This window comes from Mustelus asterias, chromosome 12 (assembly GCF_964213995.1).
Source record: "Mustelus asterias chromosome 12, sMusAst1.hap1.1, whole genome shotgun sequence".
In the NCBI taxonomy this organism is placed as follows: Eukaryota; Metazoa; Chordata; class Chondrichthyes; order Carcharhiniformes; family Triakidae; genus Mustelus; species Mustelus asterias.
Window position 1 is genome coordinate 43,002,019 of NC_135812.1, and position 14,722 is coordinate 43,016,740.

At 40.4% G+C, this 14,722-nt stretch overlaps 1 protein-coding gene across 20 annotated transcripts in view; it reads left to right on the forward strand.

The window, feature by feature from the left end:
• The window catches only part of LOC144501393 (general transcription factor II-I-like), a 148,157-nt gene that overhangs the window by 34,613 nt on the left and 98,822 nt on the right, over positions 1-14,722 (forward strand). For all 20 annotated transcript variants that reach the window (XM_078225092.1, XM_078225100.1, XM_078225096.1 and 17 more), the window contains 2 exons: positions 2,200-2,303; positions 13,407-13,545. In XM_078225092.1, coding sequence (XP_078081218.1) covers positions 2,205-2,303; positions 13,407-13,545 — 238 coding nt within the window. In that variant the 5' untranslated portion in view covers positions 2,200-2,204. The remainder of the gene's footprint in view (positions 1-2,199; positions 2,304-13,406; positions 13,546-14,722) is intronic.

A 14,722-nucleotide genomic window follows, 5' to 3' on the forward strand; every position in this document is an offset into this window, starting at 1 on the left:
ATTAGCCCAACCACCTTTGTTGGTCTTTAAGTCCCACCTTATTTCATTTACATCAAATCCCTTTCTCTTTCATTGACACCTGTGCAGTGTGCACAACTTTCCCCACAATGGATCAATAGCTTTACGCTGCTGGTGTTTGTATTTATGTGACTTGCGTATTATTCACAATGCTGTGTAATTTTGGTATTTTAGGTGTATATTAAATTTAAAATACATAGTCGCACATATTTGAGAACAGCAAGCATGCAGTATAGTTGAAGTGGAAATAGACTAGAGTATGTTACTGACTTATCACTGAAAAAGTGTACAACTGTGAAGCTGCTGTTAACAAAGCAGAACGTCTGTTTGGATGCATCTTAAGATGTTTGACTAATGGAAATTAGCTATTCAAAATTTAAATTGAATTAATTACTGGAATACTTTGGGGCACTAACTACAAAAAGACTTTTTGAGAATACAGGTGTTCTAAGAAAGTAAAGGTACAGTTGCCTCCTAACTTTGTTTTCTTCATGTATGGGATGTTGGCAGTGTAGTAACTTTTAAGTATTTCAATCAATTATTCTATCTTGCAATGATTTTGTTATATTTTCCTGAGCACAATGTTGTGAATATCTGTTTCATAATTTTGGGATATAAATTATAGTTTTAGCAATTAGAGTTTTAACTGTAGAAGATGGAGTTCAGGGTTGAGAAACTTGCAAAAGCAACCCTGAAGTTAATGCAATTCAAACAAACTTGCATGATTATGATGCTTGAAAGGTGAGAGTCATAAAACAGTAGGTGGAGAAATTTAAGCTATTGATGATTTACCTTTGGTGGAGACATGATGTCTGCAATCATTTCTGTGAGCACAGTCCAGAGAGAAATTCTGTTTTGGGAGTTGTAGTTAACCTAGCTTAAAAGCATTAGGTAAACCCTGAACGTTTATAAAAATCCATTTATATATTTATTAGCCGAGAATTTTCTGGAGTGTATTAATAGTTAATATTTCAACTGACATCCCATTTCAGGATTGAAGGAGCTGTGAGTGAGAAGTTCACATCATTTAAGTATGTTCTTCCCAGCCTAATAAACACGTTAAAGCTGTACAGAAATTGAAAGCCATTTGACAGTCATGTACGTTGGAGCTGGATGCTCATCTTAGACCTACCTCAGCCTTAAGCTTGCATTTAAATGGGGAACGATGTATTCATTTATGCACAAAGGAGGTCTATCTCACTGTCTTTTTGTGAAGCAATAAGAGCAATAGTGTGATAAAAGTGTGCAAATGATATATCTTGTTTTTCAAGAGAATGTTTTAAAGTTCAACCTCTTTCCACAGGTAGTCAGTGTGTCTGGTAGGAATACAGCTCTGATGCTGGGAAACCTGATAAGTAGAGTTAGTGTTCTCTTGTTTCATAGAATCATAGAAACCCTACAGTGCAGAAGGAGGCCATTCGGCCCATCGAGTCTGCACCGACCACAATCCCACCCAGGCCCTACCCCCACATATTTTACCCGCTAATCCCTCTAACCTACGCATCTCAGGGGCAATTTTAACCTGGCCAATCAACCTAACCCGCACATCTTTGTTTGTTGAGGTTTCCTGGGGATTTTGGATCATATGATGTTGTGGTTTATGTGCAGCCCTGGGTCTGTAGAGGAGAGAAACAGGCTTACTCCTGAAACAAAGCATCCTTTCCTCCCCTTTTATGCCAAAACAGAAAAATTGTTGGGGTCTAGTCTAGCTTCATAAGATCCTTGGGGTTCTGGTCCAGTGACCAGAAATTTGCAGTGAGGGGCTTGATAGACAACAGACTTGAACTTGCTTAAATTGAAAGGAATCAGGAGGAGAAATGATCCAGGTCTTTAAAAATACTAAGAATGGATAACTAATCTGTGTAGACACAAGTCTTGAGCAAGACAAAAGTTGCAAATCAAGGCTCTGTTGCATTGATTCATAGAGCGGCTACTAGAATATTGTCACTTTAAGAGAAGTAACTGGTTAGGAGCACGATGAAAAATTGCTGAACACTGAAACGATGCAACTCTGTTTGGGATTTATGTGGAAGACCATTAGTTCAAGGAAATGTCATTGTCAAAGAACATTGGCAGTTAAAGTTGAATAACTAATTTGAGCATTGGCTTTGAACCTTTCTTCTTTGCATACCTATTTTAATGGATTATCTCTTTCTGTCTTTCCTCTACCCCATCACTCAGGAAACATGGCCCAAGTTGGAACTTCACCAATTATACAGGAGGAACCCTCCAGCGCTGAAAACCTACTGGCAGTAAAATTCCTCATGTCAGCACTGGAGTCGATGGTAAATTATTAGGAATTTATTAAATTGTCATTTAACCTTGCTGTTAATGTCATTTAATTAGCATTCTTTTATGCTACATCGTGGCTCGAGGGTTTTGAATCCTAGGGGAATGTTTACAAGCCATTCTGCTCCATTGTACATTAAGTCTGCTGCAGCCTCTTGCGGAAACTTTGAAGGAGGTTGTCCTAAAGTTCGGTTCAGAGGCTTTTGAAACTGGCCCCTGTGATTGAAGGAACAAGGTAGGTCATGTAACTCGCCTTGGGGAATGCTATTGATTGTGCAAGGCTTCTTGTTTGAAAGGTGATTTCATCATGATTTTAAAAAATGCCTTTGCTTCATATGTTTGAAGCACCCTCATGAATCTAGTTTTAATCATTGTATTTGGAATATAAAAATCAAAATATTATTGTGAATCTATATAAAACTGTAAGACTACAGTTGGGATAGTGTGTACCATTTTGGGCTTCATATTATAGGAAAGAACCATAAACAAACAAATGCCCTTCAAACCAACTCCACAAAGTTTTCAGGCAGAAGTCCTCCAAAATCAATTTCGATGGGCTGGAGGACACTCCAGATGGCTTTCACTGTCTACCCTACCAGGTCCTGTTCTCTTGGTTCTCAAATGGCCAATGTTTTGGGGAGAACAGAGAAAACACTTCAAATCTATTCTGCATCTCTCCTGAACCACAACTGCATTGACTTTGACTGTAGGAAACTTGCTACAAATTGCTTGGAACGGTGATACCCTGTCCATCCAGCTGCAAATCCCACTGTCTAAATGATGAGAGACCGAGAAGGAAAGTAACGGAAGCAAACCCAGCACTCTGGATCCCACTGCCTCGTGCCCAAATGTATGTGGGTCAAGAATTGGCCTGTTCAGTTAGATGAATACTCATGGTAGAAACCTGCGACCCTGAGTAGATGCTGTAAATGACTTCAATGAAGCCATTGAGGTTGGCCTCTTGGAATCTGAGCTCCCTGATTGTGCTCATTATTACCTGCACGATCGGAAGTCTTTTCTGTATATATAACTGGGAGTATCAGGTCTCCTGGCACTCTGGATGCTGTAACTGTACCAGTAGCACTCTATGAACTATAATAGAACTTGTAAATAAAAGGGAGTCTGGTGAAGGGACACTGGCCTCAGCTGACTTATTTCAGTGGCAACGAGGAAAAAAAAGAACGACCCGAAGGAACTTGCTCGCTAACAGCCGTGACGCATGAAATCATGCCTCTGTTTGGGAAACGGGACTCTTTTGACCTTGCTGTGGAAAACTGGGCCCAATATTTAGAACAAATGTGTTTTTTTTTAGAGCTACTGTACCAGTAGCACTCTATGAACTATAATAGAGCTTGTAAGTAAAAGGGAATTTGGTGAAGGGACATCAACCTCTACTGACTTTGGGACAACTAATATGAAGGATGATGAGGCACTGATTCACATTTAGATCGATCTTTGCTACACTGTCTTTTTTTACTTCATAGTGCAAGAGTTTGGACATGATTAAAATTTAAAGGTGCTGCTTTCTTTTTAGCCAATTTAATTTTTTATGTCCCAGATCCATAATTTAAATTATTAGTTCCTGTTGAGTCGACCTACAAGATAGAATCGAGAGAGAGACAAACAGTTTGGTGAAATAAAGTAGAATTTATTAACTAAGAGTGGTAAATAGACTTAACAGAAGGCATTGATGACAGCATGCATTAACCGTCAAAAGGCCATCGATCCACAGTGCTAAGAGCACAATCAAAGTCTTTCTCTTCTTCCTAGTTTGATGTGTCTCGGGAGAGATTTCACCGTAGGAGTGATAATGATGATCGTGTCCTAGTATGTCACATCTTTTGATATTTATCCCCAATTCTGAAAGTCCTTGTGCTATATTTGGAGATTGTTTGTTTGTATCAGACCTTTCAATTGAAAGTGAGGTCACTGGCTTTAGCTATGGAGGTGGTGGGGATAATGTCACTCTTTGTATTCAATGTTATCTGTAGATGTTACATGACTTGCCAGTCCAATTGACATTCCCATAAACTATATTCGTTCTTGTCATAAAATATTGCTAATTTGCCTGCTTGTGTTGTACCCGGATTAAGTGGTGTGTCTCGTGGTGAACAGGAAAAATAAGCATACAAGTTGTCTTCAGTGCTATTCTATTGATTACACTTAATGATTGTTAGAAAACTATTAAAAAGATGTGTGCTTTGTGTTGGTACTAGCCCATATGAAAGGGAGGGAATTGCGCTGGGAGTTGATTTTATGTTGGGTCTTGAGTGTGCCTTTAAGACAAAGGATTTTTGTAACTATTGCAGACAAGGAGGCAACTCTGCTCTTATCAGTCGTTCAGTTCTCTCATTACTGTCAGCCTCGAATCTCTCAGCTGCAAATGCTAGCAGTCTTTACCTGTTTAATTTATCTCTCTCTCTCCCCACAGGCAAGAACTTGTGGTTAAAATGCCAGTTGTATTTAATATAAAATCCTAAAATCAGTAGATTATTGAAATCTCAATAGTTTTTTTTCCATGAAAATGGAACAAAGCAACTTGGATCAGGATTTTTAAGTGGGATGCATGAGGATATTGTTTGATATGAATTTGCTCTACATTCTGTCAATAAATAACTGACTGCACTGAAATAAGCAAAAGGCACAATGGTTCTGACAACACTTTTTTGAGTGCTGAAGCCTAATGTTCTAGAACTAGCCATGTCCCTAGCCAGGCAGTTCAGAAAGCTCCAGACTAGTATCTACTAAACAGTGGAAAATTGCTCAGGATTGTTCACCAAAAGCAGAAGTAATTAAATGGGCCAAATACCTGCTCAATCATCAACATTGTGATGGAAAATGTTGCCGATATTATTGCAATCAAGCAGCACTTGCAATTCCCGGCTAGCAATGCTCCTTTTAGGTTTCACCAGTACCACTTGACTCCAGACTTATTAAAAACTTGGTCCAAACATGGATAAAAGAACAGAATTCCAAAGGTGAGAGTGACTGCTTTTGACATCATGGCTGTGTTAGACTGAGATGTAACACTAAGGAGCCCTAATAAAATGAAGTCAGTGGGAATCGGGGATGACTATCATCACACCTAACACAAAGGAGGATTGTTGGAGGCTAATTATCTAGAGTTCTTCAGTTTGGCCCTACTATCCTATTTCCAGCTGCTTGATCGTGACCTTGCCTCCGTTATAAAGTAAGAATGTTAGCGGATGACAGTGTTCAGTTTCATTTGCAGTTCTTCCGATACTAAAGCAATCTTTGCCCATGTCTAGCAAGACCTGTACAGCATCAAGACTTGGACTGATAAGTAACTTTCATGCCACAAGTGTCAATGATTGGTAACAACAAAATACAGTTTGACCACCACCTCTCGACATTCAATGGCCTACCTCCAACACTTGGAAGTCACCATGATCAGAATCATAACTGAACCAGCCATATCAGAATAGAATCCATACAGTACAGAAGGCCATTCGGCCCATCAAGCCTGCATCGACAGCAATCCCACCCAGGCTCTATTCCCGTAACCCTGCATATTTACCCTGCTAGTCCCCCTGACACTAACGGGCAATTTTGCATGGCCGATCAACCTAACCCGCACATCTTTGAACTGTGGGAGGAAACTGGAGCTCCCAGAGGCAACCCATGCAGACACGGGTAGAGCATGCAAACTCCACACAGACAGTGACCTGAACTGGAATTGAACCTGGGTCTCTGGTGTTGTGAGGCAGCAGTGCTAACCACTGCCACCGTACTGCTACAAGATCAGGTCGGGGGCTGTGTATCCAACAGTGTGATTCACCTGTTGCCACCTCAAACCCTTTCACCAGGTACAATTCACTGTTTAAGAACGTGATGGATCACCTCTTGCTCGGATGATTGCAGCTCAATCAACAGTCAAGAAGCACAACAGCTTCCAAGACGAGCAGCCTACTTGATTGACATCCCGTTTGTTACCTTAAACATTAAATCCCTCCACCACCGGTGTACTATTGGTGGGCTATCTGCAGGATGTATTACAGTAATCTCAACAGCACTGCAAGCCTGCAACTTGTGTCATCTAGAAAGGCAAGACATGGAATCATAAGAAAAGAACATAAGAAATAGGAGCAGGAGTAGGCCATCTAGCCCCTCAAGCCTGCTCCGCCATTCAATAAGATCATGGCTAATCTGATGGTGGGTTCAGTTCCACTTACTCGCCCGCTCCCCATAACCCTTAATTCCCTTAATGGTTAAAAATCTATCTATCTGTGACTTAAACACATTTAACGAGGTAGCCTCTACTGCTTCATTGGGCAGAGAATTCCAAAGATTCACTACCCTCTGGGAGAAGAAGTTCCTCCTCAACTCTGTTCTAAATTGACTCCTCCGTATTTTGAGGCTATGCCCCCTAGTTCTTGTTTCCATTGTAAGTGGAAATAACCTCGCTGCTTCTACCCTGTCTCGCCCCTTCATTATCTTATACGTCCCTATAAGATCTCCCCTCAACCTTCTAAACTCCAATGAGTATAGGCCCAGTCTGCTCAATCTCTCCTCATAAGCTAACCCCCTCATCTCCGGAAACAACCTGGTAAACCTTCTCTGTACCCCCTCCAAAGCTAATATATCCTTTCTTAAATAAAGGGACCAAAATTGTACGCAGTACTCTAGTTGCGGCCTCACCAGTACCCTGTACAGTTGCAGCATGACCTCCCTGCTTTTATACTCCATCCCTCTCGCGATAAAGGCCAACATTCCATTTGCCTTCTTGATTACCTGCTGCACCTGCAAACTGAGTTTTTGTGATTCATGCACAAGGACCCCCAGGTCCCTCTGCACAGTAGCATGTTGTAATTTTTCACCGTTTAAATAATAGTCCATTTTACTAATATTCCTTCCAAAGTGGATAACCTCACACTTACCAACGTTATAATCCATCTGCCAGATCCTTGCCCACTCACTTAGCCTATCCAAATCTCTCTGCAGACTCTGTGTCCTCCACGCAATTTGCTATCCCACTCATCTTTGTGTCATCCGCAAACTTTGTTACCCTACACTCGGTCCCCTCCTCCAGATCGTCTATGTATATGGTAAATAGTTGAGGCCCCAGCACTGATCCCTGCGGCACGCCACTAGTCACTGATTGCCAACCGGAAAAGCACCCTTTTATTCCGACTCTCTGCTTTCTGTTAGATAGCCAATCCTCAATCCACGCTAACACTTTACCCCCAACTCCATGTACCTTTATCTTATGCAGCAACCTTTTGTGAGGCACCTTATCGAATGCCTTCTGGCAATCGTGGAATCTTGTGCCCTTCCAAATAGTAAGTTTGGTGGAAAAGGAGGCAAGTGGGGGCCCTCCCACCATCTTGCCTCCACTCTTGATAGGTTTGCAGTGGGAAGGTCCGTGGACTGTCTTGCCCTGCAGCCAATTGTGGCCTTTAAAGTGGACAGTTGCCTACTTAAGGGCCTCATCTTCTTGGTAGATGGTGGGGGGCCTTGATGTGCGGGGAACACAAAGGGTGCTCAGTGGATGTCACCATGACCAGAATCATAACTGAACCAGCCATATTAGAATAGAATCCATACAGTACAGAAGGCAATTCGGCCCATCAAGCCTGCACCAACAGCAATCCCACCCAGGCTCTATCCCCGTATATTTACCCTGCTAGTCCACCCCCGGAACCCCCCCACCTCCATTGTCTTGCTGTTGACTGACCAGCTTCCCTCTTGCTCTCCTGTGCCCTGGGATAAAGCAACAATCCTAGACCTTCAGTATGTATCATACCAGCAGAAACCACTGCCTCCCTGGTGATGCTGCTGTTCAGTAGAGCTGGTGGCTTTTGATTCCAGCCCAAGGGTCCTTAATCCCAGAGGAAGGCCCACTGATGGTCTGTCAATTGCTCGAATGGAACGAGATGTGCTGGGCCTTCTCGTGATGTGGATCTCTCGCCAATTGTCCAGCCACTAGCCAAGATCCCCCTCACCTCAAGATTCTTCAAAAGATCAGCTGATGCAGCTTCCTGTGAGCTCTAATTTAAATCACGTACCATCCTCATTTGGAAATATATTTCAGTTGCTTCACTATTGCTGGGTCGGAATCGTAGAATTCCCTTGGTAACAGCACACTGACTGTACCTTCACATGACCTGCACGCAGCATTCACGAAGGCAGCTCAGCGTCACATATCCTCAAGAACATCTAGAAATGGACACTAAATACTGGCCTTTGCCAGTGACACCCACAGAACTAATTTTTAAAAAATGAAAAATTGCAAGTGCAATGAAAGACATTTAAAATTAGGACCTATTTCTTTAAAGGACATTGTGTGCTATAGTAATGACTAAAAATATAGGTGGGACAAGACCAGATTGCAGCTTATTTCCTGTATCGGAAAGATTTAGAATCGAGGTGCAAGAATGTGGATTGATTTTATATATGGAGCAAATGCAGAACAGCTAAAGTAGACAGAATTGGCTTAAACAATGTGCTTGCAGATTTTATTTTCATTGAAGAAAATGAGAGAGAGAACCGAGAACTGCAGATCAGTTAGCCTGACATTGGTTATTGGGAAAATGCTGGAATCTATTGTTAAGGAAGCCTTAACATTGCACTTAGTAATAAGTATAATCAAATAAAGTCAACCTAGTTTTATGAAAATTAATCATGTTTTACAGATTTAGGAAAGTTTTGCGTTTGTAACTTGTAGGATATATAAAGGAAACCTGTAGAGTAGTACACTTAGATTTCCAAAGGAATTCAATAAGGTGTCACACACAAGAGTAATATGCAAGACAAGGGCTCATTGGAGTTGGGATAATATATTAGCATGGACAGAAGATTGGAACAGGAAGTTGGCAAGCTTAGCCTGAATGCCACAAAAATCAATGGTGGGGCCTCAAGCTATTTATGAAGGGATGGAGAGTAATGTATTTAAGTCCGCTGATGAGCAGGTAGGTTGAGGAGGATACAGAGATGTTAATTGAGGGGCAAGCATTGGCCAGGACTCCAGTCCTAACTCTCCTGCTCCTCTTCAGAAGAGTGCCATGGGATTTTTTATATTCACCCTAACAGGCAGATGTCTCAGTGTAACATCTCAAGACAACATGTCCAACAGTGCAGCATTCCTTTAGTACTGTAGTGGAATGTCAGCCTTGATTTCTGCCCTCAGGCCCTGGAGTGGAACTTGAACCCAGAACCTTGTGACTTAGGTGAGTGTGCTGCCAGTGGACCATAGCTGATAACTCCGCTTGTTCAGTTAGTTTCACTGAGCAATCTGGATAGGTAATTTCTCACTTCCTATGGAATTCTTTACGGGAACATTTTCTGGGCAATGGACTGATGTATACTGCTCTGTGTGGAATCTTAAGATGATTATTTCGATACAATAATAAACATTATGAGGCGTATTGATCTTGCTAGCTTCCACAAAAATCGAATGTTAAGTGATCTGGCACAGAGAAGGAGAGACTTGTTTATGCTGAGGATTACAAGACTGAATTCCACTATTGAAGTTAATAATTGAAATTGCGGCCATGTTTACACTTCAAAATATTGTCGCAACTATGTTTTTAAAAAAAACCCTTCAAAGTGGTCCATGAGCTAAGAATTTGAGTGTATGTAGCTCCCTTTTAATTTGGTGGTTCAATTTAAAATAATTCAGCAGACGAGCTTTATTCTTAATCAGGATAAAGGGTTAGTTTATTATTAAACTACTGATAGTTATTTAAAAGTAATAGTGTTACTAATTAAAATACAGATACAAAAGGGGAAAATATTTAATAGATAAAATTTCATTCTCTGTGGCTTATTACGAGGCCTTAGCTTGCAGTTGAAGTGTTTGTTGTCTGCAATGAAGGGTTGAAGTTGTACGTTTTCTGTGTGGCTGTGCTGACTTCTGTCGTCAATTAGTCTGAGTTTACCTTCTCAGATGGACTCAGCAGGTATAGCAACTTTAGGGAGCAAGTGAAGGTCCCTTTACTGCTTCTGTCAGCATACCTCTTGAAGATTGCCTGGATTCCTTTTCAACAGAGCAATGGTGATCTCTGGACAACTTCTGTGATGTTAATTTGGTGAGTTATTGTTCTGCAGAGCAAAGATGCTAAGTAAATTGGTGTCTTTTGAAGAAGTCCTTTCAGTCGGTATCAAAGGAGCCCTGAGTTTTCCCACCTTGGAAGATTCAATTGTGCTGTCTACGGCACCCTTGTATTATCAATGACACTCTTGATGAATGATTCTGAAATAACACAGTTGAACAATTTTTTTACACATTCACGGGATGTGGTCTGGGGTCATTTATTGCCCGTGGTCATTTATTGCCCGTCCCCAATTGACCTTGAGAAGGTAGTGGTGGTAAGCCGCTGCCTTGAACTGCTGCTGCCACTGTGCATTTGTGGTGGAAAGAGTAAATGTTTATAGATGTGGTGCCAATCAAGCAGGCTGCTTTGCCCTGGGTTGTGTCAAACCTCTTGTGTTGTTGGAGCTGCACCCATCCAGGCAAGTGGCGAGTATTCCATCACATTTCTGACTTGCGCCTTGTACTTGATAGACAGGCTTTGGGGGATTCAGAAGGTGAGTTCCTTGCCACGGGATTCTTAGTCTCTGGCCTGCTCTTGTTGCCACAGTATGTGTATAGCTAGTCCAGTTCAGTTTCTGGTCAATGGTAATCCACAGGATGTTGCTAGTGGGGGATTCAGCAATAGTAATGCCATTGAATGTTAAGGGACAATGGTTAGAGTCTCTCATTGGAGATAAAGTTTATTTATTAGTCACAAGTAGGCTTGCATTAACACTGCAATGAAGTTACTGTGAAAATTCCCTAGATGGTCATTGCCTGGCACATATGGCGCAAATGTTACTTGCTACTTGTCAGCCCGGGCCTGGATAGTGTCTAGGTCTTGCAGCATTTGGACATGGATTGCTTTGGTATCTGAGGAGTCGCGAATGATGCTGAACATTGTGCAGTCATCAGTAAACATCCTCACTTCTGACATTATGATGAAGCAGCTGAAGGTGGTTGGTCCTAAGACACTATCTTGAGGACCTCCTGCAATGATAAAACGATTATCTGTTGAGACAGCTATGACTTGCATCTTGAAGGAACCTCCTAACTGAAAGGTTTTTGAAAACAAGAATGTCCTTTCAACAATTTTCTTCCAAAATCCACAATATCATAACTGCAGAATTGTGACAGTAGGTTCATTATGTAGTTCAAGGAAGGGAGAAAAGATAGAAAATGGAACCAGCCAGCATATGGGATTAGGAATACTGCTCATTTGAATGTCCAACATGGAATGGTTGGGAGTTGAACAGCCTATTTCTATGTAACTCCTGTAATCTTTGAATTACTCAGCATGCTCACTTTACTGCAGTCTTCAGTAGTTGTAGTTTTTATTTCTGTAACTTGTAAAATGTTATTTTTTTAACCAGTTGTTCAGGAGAGAGGGTGAACCGTAAGTTAGTGTAAGGACTCGTAACATGCAAAAATAAATAACTTGAAAATTAGTGGAAAAGTAAGTTTGTGTTGATTACTAAAAGTAAGCTAGATATTGACATAAAAATAAATTGAATGTGATTGCATAATGTAAAGTTTTTTGTTTATATTGTGTGATCCCATTTGGATCTACTTTTACTAGAGCTTTGCATCACGGTTTTTTGTCCAGTAAAGAATACCTTAATTTTTGAAGTAATGGAGATTTCTCAGTGAGGGTCTATCCCTCCTCTATGAGGAAATAATTTAAGTTAATGAACTTGAGTTACATTAATGAACTCTAATGTGAATTAAGTGCAAATATAGAATTTAAATGTTGTTAACTTGCCTATTGACTATTTTAAGTGGGTTGTAGAACACAGCACAGGTTTGTTTATATGGTACACTTGGAGGGAAAGCAGAGCTTTTGAAAAAGGAATAGGATATTTGAACCGTTGGAGCTTGTTCTGTGATACAATTATGTAATTTGCCACTCTGTCCCTCAATCTCAGTTGCTTATGTTTTATCTATATCCTTTTAATATCATTACCCACCTTGCCTCAATTTTATTTGACCCAATATCCACAATCTTTTTTGGGAGGTTGGGGAGAGGGGGATATGCCTCCAGAGAAAATAAAGTCTTTCTGCTTCAATACTACCAAGTCCAATTATCAAAGAAATAAAAAACAACTATGCAACTTGACTTTGTAATTTAATCTGTAAAATCCTGGTGAATCTGTCCTGCACCACCACTAGTGTCAGTATATATTTTCTGACGTGGACAGAAATTAATTCTGTACCGCAGATGATATCTGACCAAATTCACTTCATTTTCAACCCATTAGAGGTAGAGGTCAACATCTTATTAGTAGTTGTGATTACTTTTTATATCTGCACACTAGCTTTTAATGGTCCATGCATACGGACACCCAGATCTCTTTAGCTTCTCCACAATTTTTATTTTTGCTATAACTCCAAATTACCTTTTTGATCCAAAGTGGATTATGTTGCATGTCTCCTACACTGAACTGCTAAATTGCCAATTTTTTATTTAATCATTTCATCTGTGCCTTTATAACCCTTGCTTCCTATCTGCATAATTTTAATGTACCTTCTAATATAGTAATAGTTGCAAATTTGGATATATTAATCCAAGTCTTGTATAGATTGGGGAAACAGCAAAATAAATGTTCTGGTTTCCAGTCAGAAAAGTGACATTTTGTGCTACTAACGTATATTTAAGTATGATGCGTGTCAAATGCAAGGCACATAATGGAACTCCCTGGTGCTTCACACTGTATTTTGGAAGGTCAGGAAAATAGCCTACAGAGTGGTCTTATAAAGTGTCCTTTTAGGCCTACAAATCAAATAAATAAACCCTCGGTCCATTTTCTTTTCAAAAGTTCAATACTCATTAAGTTGGTGATTGAAATGCAGGACTTAAAAAAGGCAAGCAAGAGCCTGCAGATGTTGTTGCTTTGACCTATTGATTTCATATTTGGAGAATTTTCCTTTGTGTGCTTTTTGTAAAGCATGAGAGAAATTAGAATTCGTGTGATACGAAAGTGTGTTTTTCATGAAAAAACAATCTTTGCTTTAATGCATGTTGTATAATGTCTGAAAAGAGCTTACTTAATTGATGTTTCCTCTTCAGTGCCAGGAAATTGCAAAGTCAAAAGCTGAAGTGGCTTGTATTGCTGTGTATGAAAAAGATATATTTGTCGTAGGGACCGAGCGAGGAAAATCATTCATTGGAAGCCGAAAGGATTTTCAGACTGACTTTGTCAAATACTGTAAGTTAATTAAAATTTTAAAAAAACAATCGTAAGTCACAGGTTAATTTTCATTTGCTTTCAAAGAATTATTAATTAAAAGCAGTTAACTGCCTTGCTTTCTCTGTGGCTATGTCTTGGATTTGGGATTCCAAAGGACACTCATTTTAAAGTCTATCTTTTTCACACAATGTTCATGCCGACTTATTAAGTGAAACTCAACATTGATCGATGTCATAACACTGTGTACCAACCCATCTGGATAAGAAATGGCTTAGAAATATTAAATGAAAAAATTGCATGGGGATTCTATTTAATAAAGTGCCATTTAGGAAGCAGAGGAGCTTCTCTATGTAGATTTCAGTGCCATTAAGCCTCGTTGTCCCCCTCATCTGTCTCTCTTTGCTCTTCCTGTCCCCCTCGCCTCTCAATAAAGTCTCTAACTCAATTGTGGGTGTTCTGTGAATGCCATATTTACCAGAAACCACCAGGAAAGGTGTTGTATACCCCAAATCTACATTGTGCGAGTTGATTTTCTTGCTGCTCTTGTTCTTAGAGTTGGAAGGCAGTGTTCTACTAAGCTTAATGTGTTACTGCAGTGTGCCTATGATAGTGATGGAATATTGATATTTATATGATATAGATATGGGCCTGAACAATCAGATTTACTTGTTGTGCTTGATGTTAAACTTCCATCTTGTTGTAATGACATATCCAGGCTTGTAATGTGTATTCTGTTACTTCTGCCATAAACCTTGATCTTTGAGGAGTCAGAAGGTGAGCATTCTCCCTTCTCCCTTTTTAGCTACATTGATGGGCTTTGATTGTTGCGATGCATGGATTGTAACAGATGTCTCAAATGCAAGATTTAAAAGAAAACAGATCTTGCAGTCTCCAGATGGTAGTACCATCGGAAGTCCCCACTTCCAGAGACTGCCTGGAAGTTTCAATTTCTGTTGCGTAGTTGCTCTGCATTTGGAACCTTCGGAAGCTCTGGTTTAAGGTCAGAGACTTTGGGTGATTCCCACGCACTTAGCGCAATTGTTACCCAGCAAAACTTAGAAAGATTAAAACCAACTCCTGAGTAACCATACTATTGGTTCCACCCCTCGACCCATCCTATCTCCTCATCTACTTGCATCGCATAATTGGGGTGTGACTTCACTTCCTCCGTTCCTCCTCCTACATTAAAGTTCTC